Genomic DNA, 24,989 nt, shown 5'->3' with positions numbered 1-24,989 from the left:
TATGGGGAACAGACAGAAAAGTGAGGTTGAGAGCGCAGTCAGATAAGTTAAGATTTTATTGAATGACAGGTGGGCTCAGGGAAGGGAGTGGAAGCAAATCGCCTCACTTACCTATTTCTAATGTAGCAATCAGGGTTCAAAATACTTTCATTTTTGGGGGCTGTTTGTGAGACATTCTTGACTTTTTGATTGCCCGGGGCTACTTTCTTCATTTGTAACAGTCCCTTTCTTGTTCTCATTAATTCATTTCTTAGATTAAACATCTAAGTAGCAGGAACATTCACTTCCGTATTTATGTTGAAATGATTTGTGAGTGTTTTTCTTTAGATAAAGAATGTAAACATAATCACTAAACATAACCAAATCTTTGAATTGAATCTAAAATTTACAAAAACATCTTATTTAATGGTAAATAAATCTTCCAAAGTCTGTTTCTAAACTGGGTTCATGGAAGAATCACACAGTTCACATTGAATGGATTAATTTAGTAAACAATGAACTGGGCCAGGAGCTTATGATTGAAACTAAGTAAAGATAGAATTAATTCCAATCTATTCCTCGGATTCAAATAAACATTATTTGTTAGTTTTCACACAGAGGCACAAAAAACAGTTCTTCATCCCCACAAGGCCCTTTTCCAATCCTCTCTGCCTGCCTCACTCTACAGGGATAGGAGGCATTGTCACCCCCTCCAGCCCCCAACTGCTGCTGTCCAAGAATAATCAAGATTTTATTGGACATTGGACTCATCCACATTTTTATTCTGTTCTGGAAACATTCTGAATCATCATTTGTTCTTGCAGGCACAGTGTTCTGAATGGAGTAGATATTCCAAAATTACAGTCGCCAAGCCTCAAGTTCAACTCTTGGTGCAACAGAGCATCGATCCTTTCAGATGTCCCAGCTAAATTACGTGAAATAAGCAAGCATAGCGCTGCTCAAAGATCTGCTGGAGCTGTGTTTAACCAATCAGATTTATCAGCAGTAGTGCAATTCTACACAGAGGAGGATCTACAAAATACAATCACATTATAACATTTCAGAGGTACATTACTGACCTGAGCTAAAGAATGACAAAGGTTAAATCTTTTAATCCAAATGCGACACTTGCTGTGGCTTGGTGTTTTTCACAACCTCACGACAACACAATCACTGATTAGGATCTAACCTCACTCACTGACCACTCACCTTCCCTCTGGTCACTCACTGACCACTCACCCCTCCTCGTGGTCACTCACTGACCACTCACACATCCCTCAGTCAATCACTGACCACTGCACTCCTTCACGATTACACAATGACCACCGGACCCCTCCTGTGGTCACTCACTGAGGACAGCACACCTTCCCTAGTCACTCACTGGAGATAAACACCTCTTCTGGAGACTTACTGACCACTGCACACTTCCCCGGGTCACTAACTGACCATTGCACACCTCCCTGGGTCACCAACTGACAACTGCACTTCTCCCCGGGTCACTCACTGACCACTGCACTTCTCCCCTGACACTCAGTGACCACCACACTTCTCCCCCTGATACTCACTGATCACTACACTCCTCTCATGGTCATTCACTGAACACTTCCTCCAATCACTCACTGACCACTGAACTCATCCCTGGTCACTTAGTGTCCACTGGACTCCTCCCTGGTCATTTAATGACCACTATACACCTCCCCTGATGATTCATGGATCACTGCATACCACCCTTCATCCCTCACTGACCACTACACCCCTCCCCCAGTCACTCACTGGCCACTGTACTCCAACCCCAGTCACTCACTGACCCACTGTACTCCAACCCCAGTCACTCACTGACCCACTGCACACCTCACCTGGACAAGAGTGAGCTATTGTTGCAAGTTTGTTTCAAAGTGGAAGTTCATTGCAAAGTGAGGCAGAGATGGTTTAACTGGGATTTACTGCTAGAAGTGAAGTCTCAGAGTGAGAGGTGAGTGGGACAGGATAAAAAGCAAAGGTCAAGTGGCCAACCTGCAGTAAAACCAATGGCAGAGAAATATCACAAACCAAAGTGTGCTGTGAGTGTGGGGAAAGAAGCTGATGGTGAGTGGAACTGGTGAATATTTCTACTCTGGGTAAAGTTTGTGTTTAGGTTTTCTTTTCTTCTCTCAGAAGTTACTACTTAAGCATTAGATTGAAACCTGCAAATTTTTTTATTTTATACAAATAAATTATCATAATAGTAAAGTGTAAAGAGCAAGAAATTAACACTAATTAACGCATAAATGGCAGGATGGGTGATTTGTTGTTGCTAATAACATGTGGAAGCTCCTGGACACCAATACGATCTAGTGTAAACTCATCTGTAGTAAGTTTCTAAACCTCAAGGAACATCAGATCTGAGTTGAGGAGCAGGAGTCTGAAATTCAGGCAATGCACCACATCAAGGGAAGCAAGTGGAATGTTATCTACACACTTTGTTTCAGGGCACCCTTCAGAATATGTCATTCAAAATTGGTCTGTTGTCAAGGACAGAAGGATGTGACAGGTGTAGACATCCAGAGAACTCAAATGGAGGAGCCTTAGCCCCTAACAGTGGTAGGGGGATAAAAGCTGTTCTATGCACCATATGGCTGAGTTCCAAAAATTGTGCTGCTTGCACGGTGCCAGGGTTAAGGTCATCTCCTCAGTCCTTGGAGAAGGATGAGATGGATTCAGTTGTCATTGTCATCCACAGTGATACCAGTGACATTGATAGGTCTAGAAAATGAGGTTTTGCTGGAAGAGTTTGAACAGTTAGGACTAAAATTAAAAATCAGATCATCCAAATTAATAATCTCAGGAATACTACCTGAGCCATGGAAAATCTGGCAAAGGATAAATAAAGGTAAGGAGTTAAAGATGTGGGTTGAATGGGTTTCAGTTCATGGGGCATTGGAACTAGAAGGGAGCTGTTCCAATGAGATGGGCTTCACTTGAACCATGTTGGGACCAGAGTCCTGGCAAATCCAAAGATGCACAGGTTTGGTAGCGTGGCCATGCTAAATTGCCCATCATGTCTAAGAATGTGCAGGCTAGGTAGATTTTCCAGGGGAATGCAAGGTTATAGATATAGGGTAGGGGGATGGATCTGGGTGGGATTTCTTCGGAGGGCCTGTGTGGACTTGAACAGCCTGCTTCCACGTTGTAGGGATTCTATGAATCAAATAACTAAGAGGGGTCAAGAGGGCTTTAAACTAATCGGAAGAGTGGTTTGGGAAAGTGGAAATGTAGTTTTACAAAGCAAGATGATATTGTGACATTACAGGGCAGCTATTTAGAATACAGTACCCAGAGTGGGACAGAATTGGACAAAGTGTGCAAACACAGTAACACAGCAGCAAATAGGGTCAGAGGGGGAAAACAGTAAAAAGGCAAAATTAGTGGCTCTTTTCCTGAATCCACATAGTATTTGGAACAAAATAACTGAATTAATCACACACATACAGAATAAAGTGTGGGATCTTATTGACATTTTAGAGACGTACAAAGAGTTAGTGCTGCTGGACAGAGAGTGAGGGGGATTCATGAATCAGGCCATTGTGTTGCTTGGAGTTGATGGTCTTCCCATGCATTTAAGCCTAAGTCTTTCTTAATGTTCGAAATCAGAATTCTGGAGATTGCTGACAGAGCGCCCATGATGAGTTGCTGCAGTGCATATTGATATAGTGCATTCTCAGGACATATTGAACAACACTTGTAGAGAGAACAAATGTTGAAGGCAGTAGATGAGGTGTCAATCAAGACAAACTGCTTAGTCCTGGATGCTGTTGAGCTTTTTGAGGCTAATCCCCGGTATGGAGGGATTTTGTTTTATGAGGAGAAGGTTGAGTAGATTGGGCCTTGAATATAGAAGAATTAGAGGTGACCTTCTTGAAACTAATAAGATTCTTAGGCAGATTGACAGGTTAAATTCAGAAAGTTCTAGGACCAACAGAGATAATGTCAGAGTTGGAGATCACCTGTTTAAGACAGAAAAGAGGTGGAATTTCTTCTCTCAGAGGGTAGTGAATATGTGGGATATTTCCTTTTAACCACACACAGCTGTTCAGGCTATATCATTAAATACATTCTAGGCTCATGTAGAAAGATTTTTAATCAGTGAGGGATTTGAGAGTTTAGAGAAAGGGCTGCAAAGTTAAATTGAGGATCAAAAGATCGGCCATTGTCTCATTAACTGGCAGAACAGACTTGATGGGCCAAATGGCTAACTTTTGATGCTTTGTCACATGATATAAGGATGAGTACTGCTCAGAGCTGCAAAGGTAAATATGATACCCCAGCGCCCAAGCATTTAGAATAGCCATCAACATGAGTGACATCAGGATAGGGGCTATCCTGCTTCAGGAATGTCAAGCCAGACAGTCAAGAGACCAATCAGGTACTTCTTCAATGCAGAACTAAACATGTATCAGGAATGATACTCCACAGTAGATAAGGTTCACAAGTATTTTGAAATATGTCTGAAATGGATGCAGAGAACCACAGTATATACTGACTACAAACTGTTAAGTTTTAATGACACAGTTTAAGACCCAGCACATCAGGCCTTTTTGTTGGAGTTTGTCCCTTCAACCATACCACTTACAAATCAGCCACGTTGCTGGCTCAGTGGTTAGCTTTGCTGCCTCACAGTGTCAGGGACCTGGGTTCGATTCCAGCCTTGGGTGACTGTCTGCGTGGAGTTTGCACATTCTCCTGGTGTCTGCGTGGGTTTGCTCCGGTTTCCTCCCACCGTCCAAAGATGTGCAGGTTAGGTGGATTGGCCGTGCTAAATTGACCATACTGTCCAGGGATGTGTGGCTAGGTGGATTAGCAATTTGGAAAAATGCAGGATTACAGGGATAGGGTAGGGATGTGGATGAGATGCTCTTTGGAGGGGCAGTGAAGGCTCAATGGGCTGAATGATCTTCTCCCACACTGTAGGGATTCTACGGTTGCAGACGAGCTGTTCAGAACTTAAAGGCACCCAGTGAAAACTGAAACAATAATTGTGATTGGGGTTAAGAGAATGCATGTTTGCGTGGGTGAGTTTGTTGTTTATACATTTAATACTCTCATCCTTTTGTAATTAAAAGAGAATGAAACTCCTTGAATTCATACTGCAGGGGGAATGTCATAATGAGACGTCAGAGCCCTAATTACATATGGACAAATTAAACCTTTAATTCTAATGTTTTTTTTCTTAAAAGAGGACTGTTACAGTCAAAAGAAAACACTGGGGGATGTAAATGTACTCTCTATCAGGGTCCTCTGAGCATCCATGGGATGTCAGACCTGTACAGACTCAGGAATATTTCACGACAGGGGCTAAAAAGAAATAATGAGAGGCTGACTATCCACCCATCTCTTAGCAGGAAGATCTCTGCTACAGTATTTTACCTTTTACTTTTGTGCAGGTCAGCTGTGATATAGCAATGCTGCCTCACAGCGCCAGGGACCTGGGTTCCATTCTGCCTGTGGGTGACTGTCTGTGTGCAGTTTGGACATTCTCCCAGTGCCTGCATGGGTTTCCTCCCACAGTCCAAAGATATGCAGGGTAGGTGGATTGGTTATGGGAAATGCAGGGTTACAGGGATATTTATTGTAGGGGGTTGGGAGGAGGCTGGGATGCTCTTCGGAAGGTATGTGTGGACTCAATTCACTATAGGGATTCTATTATTCTTGTAAACTAAATACTGTTAATTACTCTGTATCTAATTAAGAAAAGTGATTTTTGGTATAGATCCAATGACCAATGAAATTTCAACGACATTTGAAGTTATTTACATCTTTTGGAAGCTGTGTTATACTGAAATTCAACTGCCTGCTCACTCACGTGTAAAAAAATTCCCAGCGCTTTTTCAACAAGAGTCTCTGTGTCCTGGACAACACAAAATCCACAACCAACCTCACTGAAACAGTTTGTGTCATTACTATCTGTGGGAGTTCGCTGCATGCAAAATTAAATTTTATTGTTCCTACATTGTGACAGTGCAGAAATACTCATAGGCTGAGCACTCCCTGCGTCTGTCCCAGGAGACCCAGGTTCAAGTCCCATCTGGCTTAGAGGTGAGCAAAAACGTCTTGAACAGAAACAATTGACTCTCAGACTGGGAAGTGATTTGGGTTGTCTGGAAAGATGTTATATAAATGCTATTCTTTATTGTCACTATTCTTCCCTGCTGTGACCTCCAAGCACATGAACAGGTGACTGATTTTTCTGAAATAATTCCACAAAGACTGGTATCCAATCACCAAGTCACCTTTCATTTACATGTGCATTGTACATGACACTAACCAAGCTTGTTCAGAACCAGCTCCTCATATGAACAGAACCCCTAACATTCCTCTTCATATCTGCCAGCCAGGGCTCCCCAATTGGAACAGGTTAACTGCCCAATCACAGGAATCATATGCTATGAGGTCCACCTGGCAGATCTTGTTTCATCCCTGCCCCTCTAAGTCCTGGGACAGAGCCAGTTTCTTTCCCCTGTAGCTTCATACAGGGCATTTCCACACCAGGTCTGACTCCTTCAACTCTGCTTCGGAAACTGGCAGCATATACAACACCGTAGCCTGCCTCTTGCAACCAAAGCATCCAGGCCGTAACTCACCTTTTTCTGGTAATGTTGTTGAGACTGCAACACTTGTCATGTCCATCTTGTCCTCAGAGGTTTATTCCATGTTAGGTGGAGGGGAGGATCCACAGGTTCTGACAATCTTGCTGGATGTACTGGTGGGCCGGGTATGTTTTTCTCCTGCACCGTTTGCGAGATTACAGCTTTGATATGGTCCACACGTGTGTTCAGGACCATCTTGCCTACCCAAACTTTGTATGTCATGGGACCTGACCTAGCGTCGGCCATACCTCTTACCCATGCTGGGCCCTTCAAACTTCATCCCCTGAAGTAAACTGCCTCAGTCATTTAGAGGAGTCGTGCATCAGCATTGGCATTCCTGATGCTGTTTCACCCTCCCCGAAGGCCTGGAAAGATCAGGTTTAATCTGGTGTCGTTCTCCCCATTGGCAACTCTGATAGAGCTGACCCCGTAGTTATGTAAGGGGTGGTCCCATAAACAAACAGGAATCGGAACAGTTTGGTATCGAGTGAAGCTGTTTCTTTAAGGCTGCTTTAAACATCTGTACAGCTCTTTCCACCAGATCATTGGATGATGGATGGTATGGAGCTGTCCTCACATGCCGCATGCCATTCGATTTAAGGAAACACTCAAATTTTCTGCTGGTAAATGTTGGCCCGTTGTCTGTGACCAACACTTCTGGGAGTCAGTGCATCACAAAAGATACTCGCTGCTTTTCATTCATATCCCGGTGTCTAATATGAACTCTAACATTCACAGTGGCTAAAAACATAAGAGCCCATGAAATGACCGGCACACTCAACATGTAACTAAGCCCAGGGTTTAGCCAGCCATTCCCATGAATGTCGGAGAACTGCTGGCTGTAATTTTTGTCCTTGTTGGTGCTCTGGTAGCACTGCCCACCAATGCTGCCATGTTGGCATCTAATCCTGGCCACCAGACATAACTTCTCGCCAACATCTTCATTTTGGATACCCCTGGATGACCCTGGTGAAGTTCAGCCAGTATTTGGGGTGACCTTTGCTGGGGGCATTCACTCATGCTCCCTGTAATAATATGCCGTCCTCTTTGGTGATCAGGTCTCACTGGGTGCAGAAAGGTGTCAGTTCTGGTTGTGATGGCCCTTGTGTTTCGCCCATAACCAGGACAGGGTCTTCTTGTGCCTACAGTCTGATATTCCAGAAGGGTGTCCAGAAAGTTTAAAAGCAGAATGGTGGTGGTCTCCTAGTGGTGGTACTGCATATGGTCTATCAACCAGTAGGAAGTTGCTCAAGGCATCCGCATTTGTCTCTTGGCCTGCCAGATGATGTTCCAACTAGCAAGTGTATGCACTGAGAATAAGAGACCACTGCTGTATTCGACCTGAAGCTATGAGTAGTATGGACCTATTCTTTTCAAGTAGCCCGAGCAGGTCTTTGCAGTTATTATTACCAATTTATCTCCATAAAGGTATCGGTGGAATTTTCTCAAATCAAAGATGCCTGCCAAACTTTCCTTTTCTATCCGGGCATACCTTTGTTTGTCTTACCAGTTATTAGCATGTCAGAGATAAATGGAGGCCTGGGGTAGACCTTGTAAATTGTTCTTCATCATCAGCTGGAAAATGGCACTTGTTGATGATACCCCAAATGGCAATCTTGTATACTGGTACAAACCCTTATGGGTATTAATTGTAGCTTACTCCAGGGATTCTCATCTAACTGCAACTCCACGTACACATGGCTCATATCCAGCTTTACAAAGGATAGCACCTGCACCGTCCCCCCAGTTTTGCATATAAATCCTCTATGTGAGGGACTGGGTATTTATCCAGGTGCAAGGAGCAGTTTACTGTTTATTTGAAATCTCCACAAAGGCAGACCGACCCATCAGGCCTCACAATCGGTACAACCAGTGCTGCCCCACTCTACAGACTGGATTGATTTGATGATTCCTTTGCTTTCTAGCCTTCTGACTTCTGCCTCGAATTTTGCACATCAGGCAAATGGCACTGGGTGGGCCTTGCAGAATCATGGAATTGGTATTAGGTCAATGTGCAAGGTGGCCTTGGTCCCTTTGATAGTCCCTAGATCTTCCTGAAAAACTTCCAGGAGTTTAATTAGGACTTCACTCAGGCAGCCATTTTTTAATCAAAAAATGTTGAGGCAATCAGAGTGAATCTTTCTCAACCAATCTAGCCACCATCAAGTTTGGCCTGAGCCTTTTACTACAATCATTAGTAACTGTACCAGCTGCTTCACATGAGAGACTGGGACCGACACTGTATCCTTTCTCTGTAAAGGTTCCCTAGTATAGGTTCTTAGTCTAGCCGAGCTCTTACTCAAACTTAAGAGTTGGAGTCCAGAGCAAATTTTGTTAATGGCTGTGCTGGTATAGACCTCCATTAGAACAGGGTGAGTATTTAACCAGACATTTCTTTTGATTGGTTCTGAATTGGGTGTTGCTAAGCAGTTTAACTGTTCCAAACCAGATATAGGTGGGCTTTCCAGGGTATGCACCCTCCTGGATACTGGCCTAAAAAATTCTATTACTCAATTCAGGCCTTGTGGGACTTGTTTGTTGTCTTAGCTCTGCGTACTGGTAGCAACTAGAAGGGCATGCCAGCCCAGATCATCAAGAAAATTTTAACCATTTGTCCAAGGCTTGGTTTTATTTTGGGCTTTGGAGTGTGCTGACCTTGAGCCCACTGTTCGGGATATGTCCTGAGTGAGGCTATGCAATTACCTTCACTCAAGTGGTGTCCCCCAGGCTCAATAGGCCTGACAAGGATGTCCACTTCCATCGGCATATCCTGTAACTCATCGGTTCCATTTGCTGCATTTCGTAATGACAAAACCAGTTATAGTGTCTGTCTGAAGTACAGTTGAGCTTCAGCTAGTAGGCGCTTTTGCACAGCCACATCATTAATCCCACATTGCAAGTGGTCTGTCAGCATCTCAACTAGGGTTAAACCAAAATCACATGCCTCTGCCAGTCATCTTAACCTCATCAAAAATCCTGACATGGATTCCCCGGTTCTCGAACTGCTGAGTAAAATCGATAACATCTCAGAATTAGAGGAAGGTTGGGATCCTAACATTCCTTAGTGCAATGCCAACTCTTGAAAGGTTTTAGTATCTGGTGCGTCAGGGCAAGTTAGGCTTCGAATAACCAAAAAAGCTGCAGGTCCACGAGCTGTCAGGAGAATTACTTTTTGCTTTCATCTGCCCCAGTGTTATTTACCCGGAAGGAATAATGCATTCTTTCCACATGCTGGGTCCAGTCTTCAATGACAGGATCGAACAAGTCAAGCTTCCCAAATAGCAGCATGGTGTCAGGAATGCTTACTCCAATCCGAAGATAACTGTTGCAATTGAATCTCTCCAGGGCATGTATATCTCTCATCGCCACTGAAGCAATTCCGATTTCCCCTAACCAAGTTATCCTCTAATTACATGTGCCTTGTACATGACACTGACCCAGTTGGCTTAGAGCCAGCTCCTAGAGTAAGCAGAACCTTTGACATTCCTATTTGTATCTGTCAGCCAGGGCTCCCTGATTTGACCAGATTACTAGCCATAGTCAGGGGACTCATATTCTATGATGTCCACCTGGCTGACCTCATCCCAAACACTATACTTTCAATGGCAGTTCTTATTGAGTTAGCATGTTTTCATAACAGTTAATCAAATAAAAAAAAGACTTCGAAGATCTTACAGAGTCAGTGAGAAAATTAATGTTGGCTATTAAATGAACTATTATTATAAATCATTATTAAATTCAATAATGACAAGAATTAAGTTGTGAATGAACTGGAGATGGTGAGATGGTGTCAAACCGGCCAAGTTTCTAATTGGAGATCAGACCAAGGGGATATTTGTTTGTGATCAGTTCCATTAAACGGTTAAAGTAGGAGAAATATGATGACATTCTCTATTCCCCATTCAGAACACACTCAGTGCATTACAAAATTGCTGGAAGCACTTTTCCGGTACATTCTCCAAAGCCGATTCGGTAGCCATTGCCCTGGCAATAACCTATAACAAAAACAATAGCATTCATGCATTTAAAAATCAGATTAAAGCTTACAGTAAATCTCACTGAAATATTCTCACATAGATGATGTCGTCTGTTTCATTCGCACTGTCAGCTTTATCCTCTCCATCTCTACTCCTGTCAGCTGGAACACATGTACCTTGTTAACACTTTACATCCCTATTTCACATTCCATTGCGTGCAAATGGCATAAACTGAAAACATCAAATTCAATGGGGCTGCTTCACTTGCTCTGTGTGCTTCCCCTGCCCCTGGCGTTACTTTGCTGTATCTCAGCATCGGGAACTAGTGGCTAGCAGTCAGCCAGGATAAAGGAAAAGCTCCTGTTACCAACCTGTGAGTGGTCTGATACAGGTGAGCAGCATTTGTATGCATTAACCAGTCTGGGAGTTGCTGACTGAGTGCTACACTCTCAAATCATAGATTTCCTACGATATGGAAACAGGCCATTCAGTCTAGTGAATCCACACTGACCCTCTGAATAGCATCTCACACTGACCCACCCCACCATTGCAATCCTGCATTTCTAATGGCCAATCCATCTGCTCTGTACATCTTTGGACTGTGGGAGGAAACTGGAGCGCCCAGAGGAAACCCACACTGACACATGGAAAATATGCAGACTCCACACAGTTGCCCGAGGGTGGAACCAAACCCCCAGGTCCCTGGCGCTGTGAGGCAGCAGCGGTAACCACTGAGCCACTATGCTGCCCTTTCAGGTGAGGTGCTAAAATGGAAGCTGCCACAAATGTGGAAGACCCCATATGCTACCTTGATAAAGGGTAGAGGACTTGTAATTATTATCCTTCGACCAATACCAAAAAATAGATACCCTGTTCACAACTATACTACTGTTTGAGGTGCTTACTGTTCATAAATTGGTTGCTATATTGACCACATTAAAACAGTAGCTACACTTCAACAGTACAACAAACTACATGAAAATACATGTAAAGCATACTGAGGCATTATGTGGTTGTACAATACTTTATGGCACAATCTCTTAGTCTTTAAAATGTTGGGGGTGAGTGTGTCAGGTGGTGACTAATGTACCATTCCCACCAATGAGATAACTCACCAATCAGCTCATGAAGAGCTGGGAGATGTTTGAAAATGAGTATTGACCCTATCACAGGTTCTGACACTGGTGTTCTGGGATAATGTTGTGCAGAATGGGACTTCCGTACTTCAATGGGAAGAAGTGGCCACCAATCAGATTGCTCCAGGCAGTGCCAAACTCAGTTCCCAGCACAAACAGTCCAGTGGGACCCCTGACCCAAGTGATGGAGGGGCATTAAATAAGGAGGATTTGGCAATCTCAGACAGGAGAGGGCAAGAAGGCTGGAGGTGAGAATTATAATGTGTGCCATGGAAGGGAGGCAGGTACTACTTTCTGTGAGCTTGCCCAATGCACAAAGAGCACCAGCCAAGTATAGAAAAACTCCTCACTCCTGGACTTTTAAAAGTTTTCAAAAATAAAATGAACTGCCCACTCCTGCCTACCTGCTCATGCCAACTATGGCATGGTGTGGGCAGGATAACGCAGGGGGGGTGGGTGTGCATTAGCATTTAACAAACTCAATTGACCCTTAGTTATTGATTTACACATGATTGACAGCAACCAATTTAGGCAGCCAGCCACCTTCTGTGTTAAGAGGATGAGCACGGGAATGATGTGCAAACAAAGCAAAGGCGATGTGAAAAAAAAATTTTCACACAGTGCATAGTTCTGTTCTGCAATACACTGCCAAGTAATATCTAGCCCTTTGTCCTCTGTCTTCACAGATGCCATCACTATTGCTTTGCATTTCCAGCAGTTCCCAATCTTATTTCCGAATTGCAGCATCTGCAGTATTTTGCTTTTTAATTCTATTGTTAAGCCTGGTCAGGGGCTGGATTCAAGGTCTGCTCTCTCTCTATACCTGAGACACACCACAAGTGGCTGCACAGCCTCAGCGAACACTTTGTCAGTCAGGACTCTGATTTGTTTAATCATACAAGGACCTGCACCACTGAATCTCATTCAGATAGAAGGGGCCCCACCAGTCAAGATGACTTCATCACCATCCTGAAGGAATTTGCGGGTGTTCCCGTTCCCGAGGTCAATGATTTTTGTTCCCTTCCAGGACAACTCCAACATTGAGCCAAAACTCTCTGGGGTCTGAAAAGCATAACCATAAATAAGCTATTACACAAATGCCGGTTTAAACATAGACAACTAGACACCCAATAAGCTAACAAAACAGTTGAAGGTTGAAAAATATTAACGCTAAAAATGAATTAATGACATGATCTACATCATTGATTCATAATCAATGACTGAATTGGATAGTTTGCGTGGGAATTTGCAGGAACACATTAAGCTTCTAAAATTCAACTTGCACCAACTATCCACAGGACCAGCCATCTGTCAGTAGCTGCTGTGATCCATTTACTGTTTCAGTCCCTTTGAGTAGTTCTATTTTCTATACTATCTCTGGCAATACTAAGCAAAAACTTGTTTACAGTTTCAGAATGGTATTAAGGCTTACAAATTCTGAGATATATTGCATTGTCCAAGATTTTATTCCTTTCGATGTAGGATACTGATTAAAGACATGCTATTTCAGTTTGGAACCTAGATTTGTATTTTCTAGGCTGTCTTCTGCTGAGGAACCTAGACTACCCAAATCAGGAGCAGGAACAGGCCATTCAACTCGTTGAGCCTGCTCCACTTTCATTAAGATTATAACTGATCTGATTAGGATCTCAACTCCACTTGTCTGTTATCCCACTATCACCTCTGACCTCCTTGTCATGTAAAGATCCATCTAAATTTTACAAAATATTTAATAGAGTCATAGAGTCATTCAACATGGAGACAGACATTTCAGTCCAATTAATCCACTCTGTTCTGCTAGTTCCCAAACTAAACTAGTAGTTCCTGCCTGCATTTGGCCTGTATCCCTCTAAATCTTTCCTATTCATGTACTTATCCAAATGTCTTTTAGATGTTGTAACTGTACCTGCATCTACCACTTTCTCTGGCAGTACATTCCACTCACAAATCACTATGTAAAAAAGTTACCCTTCACGTCCTTCTCAAAATTTTCTCCTCTCACCTTAAAAATATGCCCCCTTGTTTTGAACTCTCCCACCCTCGGGAAAAGACCTTTGTTTTTCACTTTATCTGTGCCCCTCATGATTTTATAAACTCTATAAGGTTACCTCACAATCTCCTATGCTCCAGTGAGAAAAGCCCTGGCCTATCCAGCCTATTTTTGTAACTTAAACCTTCCAATCTTGACAACATCCTGGTAAATCTTTTCTGAACACTCTCCACTTTAATAATACCCTTCCTATAACAGACCGACCAGAACTGCACACAGTACTTTAGAAGAGGTCTCACCAATGTCCTGTACAACCTCAACAGGATGTTTCAACTCCTACACTGAAAGGTCTGAGTAATGAAGGCAAGCATCCTAAATGCCTTCTTAAGCACCCTGTCTATCCATGATAATTTCAAAGAAATTTCAAAAAAAATTTCAAAGAAATATTTACCTGAACCCCGAAAGCCTCTGTGTTTGACAACACTACCCAGGGCCCTACCATTAATTGTATATGTCCTGCCCTTATTAGTTTTACCAAAATTCACTACTTCGCATTTATCCAAATTAAACTCCATCTGGCACTACTCAGACCATTGACCCAAACTGCTCAAGATCTCCAATTTTGTGGTCATCTGCAGAGTTAATAACCATGCTTAACCAGAGTTAATAACAATATATTCTCATCCAAATCATTTATATAAATGACAAAAGTGGACTCAGTATCAATTCCTGTGGAACACTGCTGGTCACAGGCCTCCAGTCTAAACAACCCTGCACCACTACCCTCAAGCCTCCACTGATCTCTGGTGAAGAAAATCCCATAGACCAAGCATGGTATCCACTGAGTTTTGTCCCATAACTGAAACCCCATTGCAGAGAGTTGGGTTAGCTCAGTTGACTGGATAGCTGGTTTATGATGCAGTGATGCCAACAGCACAGGCTCAATTCCTGCACTAAGGAATCTCCTTATCAACCTCTCACCCTCAACTGACGCATGATGAACTCAGGTTAAACTACCAGTCATCTCTTTCTCATGTGAGAGCAGCCCTATGGTCTGGTAGGACAATGGGAACTTTGCCTATACTCCATTTCCTGTTCAGAGTGTCTACATAGTCCTGCCAGCCTCCCTCCCAGTGCTATCCGGTACAGCAAGGAGATGAACCATTCACACACTCACCAGTGAATACTGCTCTTGAGGCTATGTATTTTTCACTCAGACATACATCAATCAGCCTCCGATAGCTGACAATTCAGATCCTACACCATTGTTCCAGGGCTTTGATAATACTTAAACCTGGTCAATTATCCCTATTGATTGTAATCTTAATCCATTCTACCAAGCTGAAACATGAATGTGGTGGAAGGGTCTTCCTTACTGAAGACAGGTTTGTAGGTTTGGGTATTTGCCTGAACCACACTTCTCAGTCCTTCATAAAAACCCTGGTACTATCAGTTTATGTGTTACTGAAGTTAATGAGTCACATCATTTTTGGAAATTTCTCAAAATGCATGGGCAGCAGAGCTTTTCATTCTTTTTAAGGTAGAGGTAGACAGATTTGTGTTAAGCCGAGGGTGAAAGATTATCGGAGGGAGTGGGTAGGGGAGGAATGTGGACTAATCTGATAAGATATGACATTAGTGAGTTGTGGAACAGGTCAATGGGCTGAGTATCCTACTCCTGCTCCTAACTTTTATGTTTATACATTTATTTTGGAAGTGCCACTGACAGGCAGGGAACAAATCTTGATCTGATCGTGCCTTATTATAGAAATATAGACTTGTATTAAATATATGTATCTGAACATAAACTCAATTTTAAATACAAAAATAAATGTAAATCGTGCTTACTTAACACTGAAATTAAAATAATTATTACTTAACAGATGCCAAGTTTGATACATGTCAGGAAATGAAAGGAAAAGACAACTCACAGGGCCACTGATGGTTCCAGAAGCCAGCAAGTCTCCAGGTCTCACATTGCACCCATTAACAGTGTGGTGAGCCAACTGTTGCTTCATGGTCCAGTACATGTGCTGAAGAGAAGAAGCAGTGAAGATTTATCTATTGTAAAACATATTCAACAAAGCAACAGCAAGGCGTGTTTAAATATCACCTTTAACGCAGTAAAATTAGCTTCAAAAGGGCAATCTCAACATTTCACATCAAGCCACATAAAGAAATATTCAGACCAGTAACCAGAAACTGGGAATGGCTTGAAGGAAAGGATGAGAGAGAGAGAGAGAGGGAGAGAGAGAGAGAGAGAGAGAGAGTGAGAATGAGAGAGTGGGAGTGAGAGTGAGAGTGAGAGAGAGTGAGAGAGTGAGAGTGAGAGTGAGTGAGAGAGAGAGAGAGTGAGAGAGTGAGAGAGAGTGAGAGAAAGAGAGTGAGAGAAAGAGAGAGAGAGAGAAAGAGAGAGAGAGAGGTGGGTAGGCGAGGTGTTTAGGACCTTGCCAGTTGAATGCTGCAGCAGTGATCATCTGACACAATCAAAAAGGCAGAATTAGAGGACACTAGACATCTTGAGCATTTGCACAACTAGAGGAGAAACTCGTTAGGTGTAGTCCAGTCCATGGATAACCTGGTCCTAAATGTAAGTCACGGACCTGTTTCACTTGTCTCTATGATGTAATCCCGCCCCCCCGTCAGCATGGTATATGTGTTTGCATTCACTCGAACTGTATGAGATACCTTGGGTAGATTTGCTGCCATCAATTCTCTTTTTGGACTTAGACTATGTTACAGATAGTAAGTGGGAGGATGCCCACATGACGTCGACAGACTGCCTTACACAACATTCACCACAATGGAGACAAAATGACAGAATATGCCAGAAATCTCTTGTGTGGCATTAAATAAGCAGACTGGCTCCGAGATGTCTGGCAGGAGTTGAGCACCAGAAAAGAGGCTCTGTTGGCAGGATTTAAGCTCTAGTTGATTTTATTTCACTGGAATAAATGTAAGGCAAATATCAGTCTCAGGTATGATTGTCACTTTCATTATTAGAATGCTTCGAATAAACATGTTCTCTTGTAGAAATGTTGTTCAGATTGAAATGGCTATACTTTCTGTTCAGAATGAATTAATAATTAACTTACAATATTTATTTTTAAATCATTACGCTTATTAGCAAGATTCAGTAAAATGTTTATTGTTTCTGCAAGTTTCCGTTAATTCTGACAATTTTTTGCTGGCCCAAATGGAGGCAAATACAGCAAGGTCAATTGGTGCCCAATGGTGTCATATACAAAAAAAGAGATGGCAACCACTGGGATTGTGATAGAGAGGGGAGGAATCATTAAAGGTTTTGAAACTAAAGATCAAAATGTTAAATTCAACATTGCAAGTGCAGAAAATTCTTCTGATAAGTGAGAAATAAATCGGCTGATGAATTTTTAAAAAAGTACAGTATATTTCATACTATTGAAAGGTAGCTAGTATGATCACCAAGTGTGTATGTTTAATCGTTTCCCATTTCTTATTCATAACTGCAATTAGAGACAGCAGTTCTGAGGTCAGTTTCTTTAAGTGGAGAGTTTTGTGGGCTCTTCACTGCAAACCAATCATTTCACAAATGCTTCAAGAGTCAGGAGAGATATGGGCTATTCAACGGCTTCCAAATGTTACAATAAGTCTTGTGAATAATATTCACTTAATCAGGTCCATCATATCTCTTTGCATGAGCTATCCATTTATCCATCTTTGCTGATATCTTCCGATCATCCTGTAAAATTTTCCTTTTCGATCAATCTACAATTGTTCATCAAGTGGATAATGGGTGCAAGGGATAGGGGTTAGATTGACCAGAACATTTACATTTCTATAGATTGTGAGGCCTTTCCGATACAACTCAACTCTGCCAGTGTTTACATTAGAAAAAATAGGCTGATATTTGTGGGTAACAGAACCTGGTCTGGAATCATTCTTCTTCTGGTGACAGGCCCATCTCCAGATGAACTAAGGGCTTGAATGCCAGAAAATCCATTGCCTCACAGCCTTACAATGAAGTAGGATCAAGATCACTAATAGTCCCAAATCCCACAGAGGGAAATCACACTCTGGGTTTTTGTTGTTTGTTTGCTTGTTTTGCAAATTTCCCACAAATGATGCAATGGGAGATCAGGGGAATCCCTGGAGAACTTCAGAGCTTATTTCTCCGAGCTGTTGAGGAACCATTTTCTCTCAAGCTACAATTATCCAATGGCTGTTATTTAGAATAGATGGACCTTAGCTGTGACAGGAAGCCCTTGTAGAGGGTGTTGGCGGGGGGGAATTGCTGGAAAGGTACAAGGGATAAAAGGCCACAGTGGCTTTGGGTAATGGACAAACTGGGACTGTTGTCTTTTGAGCAAAGAAAGTTGAGGAGGGATTTAATAGAAATGTTCAAGATCATGAAAATGTTTGAAAATAAACTGTTACTGCCAGCAGGATGGTTGGTAACCAGGGGACAGAGAATTGGCAAAAAAAATTACAGGGGCAAAAATAGGAATTTATCTGTTACCCCCTAAAAATGATGACATGGAATGCACAGCCTGAGAAAAACAGTGGGGAACCAAATTCAATTGTAGATTACTTGAAAAGGAAAATTTTACAGGATGATCGGAAGAAATCAACAAAGATGGATAAATGGATAGCTCATGCAAAAAGATGTGACGAACATGATTAAGTGAATAGCCTCCATCAGCAGAGTGAGGCTCTGTGATTGTAACTTATCATTGGACACTGAGCTCACCTTGAAGTTGGATCGACAGATTGTTGCCTTTTCCATCATTGCCTCACCTGCCGTGAAACACACAAAGAAAATTCTTGAGCCACAATAGAGTCAACATTTTAAGTAAACGTGAAATGGTAACGGGGATGCAGTTAGTGCCTGACTAATAATCCTAGAGACCCAGGGTAAGTGTTCTTGGGAGCCAGATACAAATCCCAACATGGCAAACTTTTGGGCGACATGATGGCTCGGGTTAGCACTGCTACCTCATAGCACCAGGAATCTGGGTTTGATTGGAAAATTGTATGTGTGGAGTTTGCATGTTCTACGTGTCTGCATGGGTTTCTTCTGGGTGCTCCAGTTTCCTCCCACAGTCCAAAGATGTGCAGGGTAGGTGGATTGGCTATGCTAAATCGCTCATAGTGTCCTGGGATGTGGAACTTAGGTGGGTTAGCCATGAGAAATACATGGTAGAGGTTGGGTCTGGGTGGTATACTCTTTGGAGGGTCAGTATGGACCTAATGGGCCTAATTGACACCTTCCACATGGTAGGGATTCTAAATGGGTAGTTTTAATATTCAAAAAAAATCTGGCAATGTAATAATGTAATGATGACCATCGTGACTTTTGTTAAAAACTCATCTAGTTCACAAATGCCTTACAGGAAAGGAAACTGCTGCCCAAACCTGCTCTCGCCCATGTGACTCCTGACCATGTCAATGTGATTGACTCTTAACTGCCCTCCAAAATAGTCTATCAAGCCATCCAGTTATAGCAATTGTTACAAAGTCTCAGAGGAACGAAACTGGATGGACCACCTAACATTGACTTAGTTACTGCAGATAATAACTGCCAAACAAGTCCTGTCAACCCTACAAAGTTCTCCTTACCAATCTTTTCTCTAAGTAATGCGGTCTCACTCAGAAGGCGTGCAAACACTCACTGATGTCAGGACCTGGGAGGTCTGGCTACGGCAGGAAATATTACAGGGAACATAGCTCCTCACCAACATCTGGGGGCTAGTGACAAAACTGGAAGGACTGTCTCACAACCTGACATAGCCATACTCATGAATCAAAATCCTGAACTTCCTTCCTTAAAGCACTGTGGTTCTACCCACAGCACAGGAGTGGCAGCCCAACAAGTCCACACCGCCCCTTGAAGCATCCCACCCTGACCCATCCCCCTATAACCCACACACCCCTGAACACTATGGGCAATTTAGCATGGCCGATCCACCTAGCCTGCACATCTTTGGACGGTGGGAGGAAACCGGAGCACCCGGAGGAAACCCACACAGACACAGGGAGAATGTGCAAACTCTACACAGATAGTCGCCCGAGGTTGGAATCGAACCCGGGTCCCTGGTGCTGTGAGGCTGCAGTGCTAACCACTGAGCCACCGTGCCACCCTCACCCAATTAAAGACTGTATCTGAATATCCACAATATTTAAAATAAAACAGATGAACGATCACCTCAAATAGGAATTCATATATATGGCCTGACCGCCAGTACAAAGACATGATTACAAGGAAACCAGAGCAGTGGGTCTTAAATTCCAAAGTGGCAAACAGGGAGGACAAGGTGCTTGGGAAAAGGTGACGAGGTAGTTCTCTTAACCATTGTACTGCAGTGAGAGAGGACCATTATTCTAAAGTTCAAGATGTAAAATCAGTTTTGGATTGAAATAAACAGGAAAAGGCTGGCAGCTTAGGTGGGAATTATATATTAGACACCATATTAAAGAGACAAAGAAAATCATAGTATAAGTCGTGAAATTAGAGGTGTGTGTAACAAGGGTAATATATAATTATGAGTGATTTCAATTTACATATATGAGAAATTAGTACTGATATTGTGGATGATGGCTTTTTGGAAAGTAAAAAGATCTCCTAAAACAGTACACTGAGCAACTAACTAGGGTTTGGGCTATTTTAGATCTAGTATTATGCAATGAACAATCTTGTTAATTAACAATCTTGTTTTTAAAATAAATGAGCTTAATGCAGTAGCGTTTTACATTAAGTTTAAAAGTGATGTAGTTCAATCAGAAACTAGGGTCTTAAATCTAACCAAAGTAAACTGTGAAGCCATGAGTGTAGCTTGAGAAACCGTGTCGAAAGATATGACAGTAGACAGACAATGGCTAACATTTAAAGAATGAATATGTAGTTTACAACAAAAGTACACTGCTTTAATACATAAATATCAAATGAGAAGCATTTTCCAACTGTGGCTACCAGGAGAAATCAAAAATTCCACTGGATCAAAAGGTAGAGGCCAATTATATTGTCCAAAGAATGGCAATCCTGAAGCCTGGAACCATTTTAGAATTTTGCAAAGGAGGACCAAGAAAAAGAGAAAAAAAAAACATGAGTAAACTAGTGAGGAATTTGAAAACGAACAGTTAAAGCATCTATAAGCATGTAAAAAGCCAAAACAAATGTCAGATAACAAGGTATAGAGCTGGATGCACACAGCAGGCCAAGCAGCATCACAGAAGCAGGAAGGCTGACGTTTCAGGCCTAGACCCTTCTTCAGAAATGTCAGTCACTATAAGCAGTCAGGAGAATTTACAATGGGAATAAGGAAACGGCACAGAAATTGAACAAATACTTGTCTGCCTTCACTGAGAAAAGTACTAACAATCTCCCAAAAATAACGGAGAAACTAGAGTTTAGTGTCAACAAGAAACTGCAATATTAATAAAATAACAGAACTGGAAAAATTAATGACATTTAAAGAAACTAAATCCTCTAGAAGCCTGATGATCTACCTCCCAAAGTGTTGAAAGATATGGCTGTAGATGCAGTAAATGCATTACTGAAAACCTTTGAAAAACCCTATAGAATCTAGAATAGCCCTAGCAGATTAGAAGTCACCAGTTGTAACTTCGTATTTAAGTAAGGGGGGAGAGAAAACCTGTCAGTCTAACATCAGACAAAGGAGAAACGCTAGAATCTACAATAAAGGCTGTTATAACAAGGACAGATAGAGAACGATGATGGGATTAGGCCGAGCCAATATGGATTTATGAAAGGAAAGTCACTTTTGACAAACCTATTATCTTAGTTTTTGAAGATGTAACTAGCAAGATTGGGAAGGAAATATCAGTAGATGTGGTAATATTTAGATTTTCAAAGGCTCTCAGTAAGGTTTCATGCAAGAGGTTTGAAATCAAAGTTTCAGCATATGAAATTTGCAGGATGGTGGTGGAATGTACTGGGCAAGGATTGAGAGCTGGTGATTAGACAGAAAACAGATGGCAAACTCTTATAGGGGTCTGAACAACATGGGCAAAACAACTGCACAGAAGCTGGTACCCCACCATCAAGCCACCCTTTATTTATTTGTGCACAATGCACTGGCTGTAATCAGCCAGCTCACAGTCAGTCCCAGATTCTAAATCCCCTTTTTATATTAGTCAGCCAGTGCTTCCTGATTGGCCCAGGTTAACAACCCCAGTTAAAGATCTCAGTCAACAAGATCCACTTGGTTCCAATCACTACAATGTGCTGTGGTGGGATTTATGGCAGAATCAAATGCAAACGAGTCAGGAAGGCACAACAACACCACTTCTTCCACAGGTGGCTCAGGAAAATTGGCCTGTCCATCAGGCCCCTCACCAACTTCTACTGATACACCATTGAAAGCGTACTATCCATGTGCATAATGGCCTCGTATGGAAACTGTTCTGCCCAGGACCGTAAGAAACTACAGAAGGTGGTGTGCACAGCCCAGATCATCAGAGGAGCCAACCTTCCATCCAGGGACTCTATTTACACTGCTCGCTGCGCAGAAAGATGGCCAACATCAGCAAACACCCAGCGCACCCTGGTAATGATCTCCTACAACCTCTTCCGTTCGGGCAGAAGATATAGAAGACTGAGCTCACACTCAAGCAGGTTCAACAGCCGCTTCTTTCTGGTTGTTATCAGACTGTTGAATGGATTGTAATCTCAAATAACGTAACCCGCAATGCAACCTGAATGCCTCTAGGTCTTTTTGATCTGTGCATCCTTTGCTTGCTGTGATATTCCGAGTCAAAGAGGGATAGCCTTTGCTCACGGGCTGTCAGCACAGTAAGTCAAGGGCGTCCTCTGCTGCCAGGTCAGGAGTTTGGATGAATCAGTCACTTGGGGTGGTCAGAGTGAGAAGCCTCTTCATAAAAGGGTTGAGGAACTGAATGTCAGGCAGCCCACCATCCATCTCAATTCTTTTTACTCTCTACCTCCTGGTATGAGAGGCAGGCAGCCGACGTTCCCTATCAGCTGCACAGCTCCATGCACGTGCAGCCAACTCCATGTTCCATGCATATTCAGCACTGCTGGGTTTTCCAGTTCTGGAAGCTGCGGCTGCATATAGGGGCCTCGGAGGCACACATAGCCGTAAGGGAAAGAGATAGAATGCTGCAGGGACGCATCACGACAGTTGGAAGTGGGTGGTGTAGCTGTTATTGTTGGTGGGAAGGTCTCCCAAGAGAGTGAATTGGCAGTGCATTGGGCAAGCAGGGTTAGTGGTGTTGGGAACAAAAACGGAAGTTGCTGGAAAAGCTCAGCAGGTCTGGCAGCATCTGTGAAGAAAGAATCAGACTTAACGTTTCGGGTCCGGTGGCCCTTCCTCAGTTCCAAGGACCTGAAATGTTAACTTTGATCTTTTCTTCACAGATGCTGCCAGACCTGCTGAGCTTTTCCAGCAACTTCCGTTTCTGTTCCTGATTTACAGCATCCGCACTTCTTTTGGTTTATATTTAGTGGTGTTGGGGGTTGGTGTGGGTGACAGTGAGTCAGGAGAGATGTCACAGGTAATAGTGAGAGCAGTACAGCATGAGGACGGTACAGTATCAGAGAGAGAATGTGTGTGAGATATTAGAGAGAAGACGGTGGCACTTACCCTGGCAGAGTAGAGGAGGTCATTGACCTTCTTCCTACGGGAGCTGGGCATTCCTCTGGGTGGATGTGGCCGCACTGACCCGGGTGGTAATCTCAGACCAAGCTAGCAGGGTCTCGGTGGTGTCCTCCACTGCCAGTCCAGAGGGAAAGAGGACATCCTGTGCTACCCAGACCCCCAGGTCCTTGCCCACAAATGCCCAATTCCACCATGTCCAGGACAAATGTCAGGAACTGTGCAGGGCAGCTCTGGAGTGATAGTGCTTATCACAGTCAGATCTGGAAAGACGTGGAATGTGGAAGGGATTGGTGAAATTTTATTGCATTGCTCTGGGAACAGCATGTGGTAAGATGGGGCTGGAATCAGTCATGGAATTGGCGTTCTGGGATGAGGTAGGCAACCAACATCTCTTCATTCACCCTAGGGGTAAGTGCTTGATTCTTTGCCCTTGTAGCAATGAGACTTTAAGCAATACTGACAGTCTCTCACACTACAACTCCCCTGAACAACAAGTGGAGGAAGACAGCCTGTCCCAGTGGGCTATCATCAATACCATTATGGGCATTTTAGTATGGCCAATGCAGCTAAGCTGAAATTCTTTGGAGTGTGGGACGAAACCAGAGCACCCAGAGGAAATCCACACAGACACTGGGAGAATGTGGAAACTTCACATGGACAGTTGCCCGAGAGTGGAATTAAGCCCAGGTTTCAGCTGTGGTGAGGAGGGGAGGGTGAAATGGAGGATTACAAAAACAAACAGGTAGGGCAAACTGGCAGAGGTGGGGTGAAGGAGGTGGTGGGTCACAGTGTGGGGACAGTGGCTGGTTTTCAAATGATCCAATAGGGAAAGTGAATCTCACTGTGCTGAGAGACGCAAAATGCCATCAAAGTTAAAATGGCTGCTGTGAATGTGGGAGGAGTTTTCATTTGGAGGTGGAGTCTTGAGTGGAGAAGGAACTTTTTCACCTAGATCACAAAATCCCTAGAATTCCCTACTGCGTATAAAGACGACATTTGGTCCATCAAGTCTGCACCAACCATCTGAAAGAGCACCCCACCCAGACAGACCCCCCACTCACTTATCCTTATAACCCCACATTTACTGTGACTGATCCACTGAGCCTTCTCATCCTGTGGATAATGGTGAATCTTTACAATTCTCTGCCTTAGAAGTTATGGAGGATCAGTCACTGAGTGTGTTCAAGAAACAGACTGATAGATTTCTTCACATCAAAGATTTCAAGGGAAATTACAGAGATAAAGTGGGAAAATGGTGTTGAAGTAGAATATCAGCTGAGATCTTACAGAGTGGTGGAAATGATATGAAGGGCTGAATGGCCTATTCCTGCTTCCATTTCTTATGTTCTGTATGTGTCCACTCAGAAGCATAAAATTGATACAGTTACAGAAAGAGTCCATTCCGTCTGCCCCAGCTCTCTGAATAACAACGCACCAACAGCCACTCCTCTGTCTTCCGATCCTGGCATGGGCAGAGCTTCCCCATGCTCTGTTTCCAAATGATACCCAAGAAATTGAGCACAAATCTAGGAGGGGATACCAGAACCAAACTTTTCAGATTGTGAGCAGGAAGCAGCAAATCTTTCCTCACTGATGTCTGTCATGAAAGCACTTGATCCTTCCTGAAGAGAGGGAGCAGTGCAACACGTTTGTAAACTATCTGCAAA

The 24,989-nt window shown here is 43.0% G+C and overlaps 1 protein-coding gene across 1 annotated transcript in view; it reads right to left on the bottom strand.

The window, feature by feature from the left end:
- Positions 1-10,256: 10,256 nt before the first annotated feature.
- The window catches only part of fah (fumarylacetoacetate hydrolase (fumarylacetoacetase)), a 43,248-nt gene continuing 28,515 nt past the window's right edge, over positions 10,257-24,989 (bottom strand). Inside the window, exons 11-14 of the mRNA XM_048562892.2 lie at positions 18,435-18,481; positions 15,637-15,738; positions 12,660-12,777; positions 10,257-10,597 (exon numbers count right to left, since the gene is read on the bottom strand). Coding sequence (XP_048418849.1) covers positions 10,524-10,597; positions 12,660-12,777; positions 15,637-15,738; positions 18,435-18,481 — 341 coding nt within the window. The 3' untranslated portion in view covers positions 10,257-10,523. The remainder of the gene's footprint in view (positions 10,598-12,659; positions 12,778-15,636; positions 15,739-18,434; positions 18,482-24,989) is intronic.

This window comes from Stegostoma tigrinum, chromosome 33 (genome assembly GCF_030684315.1).
Source record: "Stegostoma tigrinum isolate sSteTig4 chromosome 33, sSteTig4.hap1, whole genome shotgun sequence".
Classification (NCBI taxonomy): Eukaryota; Metazoa; Chordata; class Chondrichthyes; order Orectolobiformes; family Stegostomatidae; genus Stegostoma; species Stegostoma tigrinum.
Note: the sequence above shows the minus strand (reverse complement) of the source record. Positions and strands in the feature narration are given on the sequence as shown.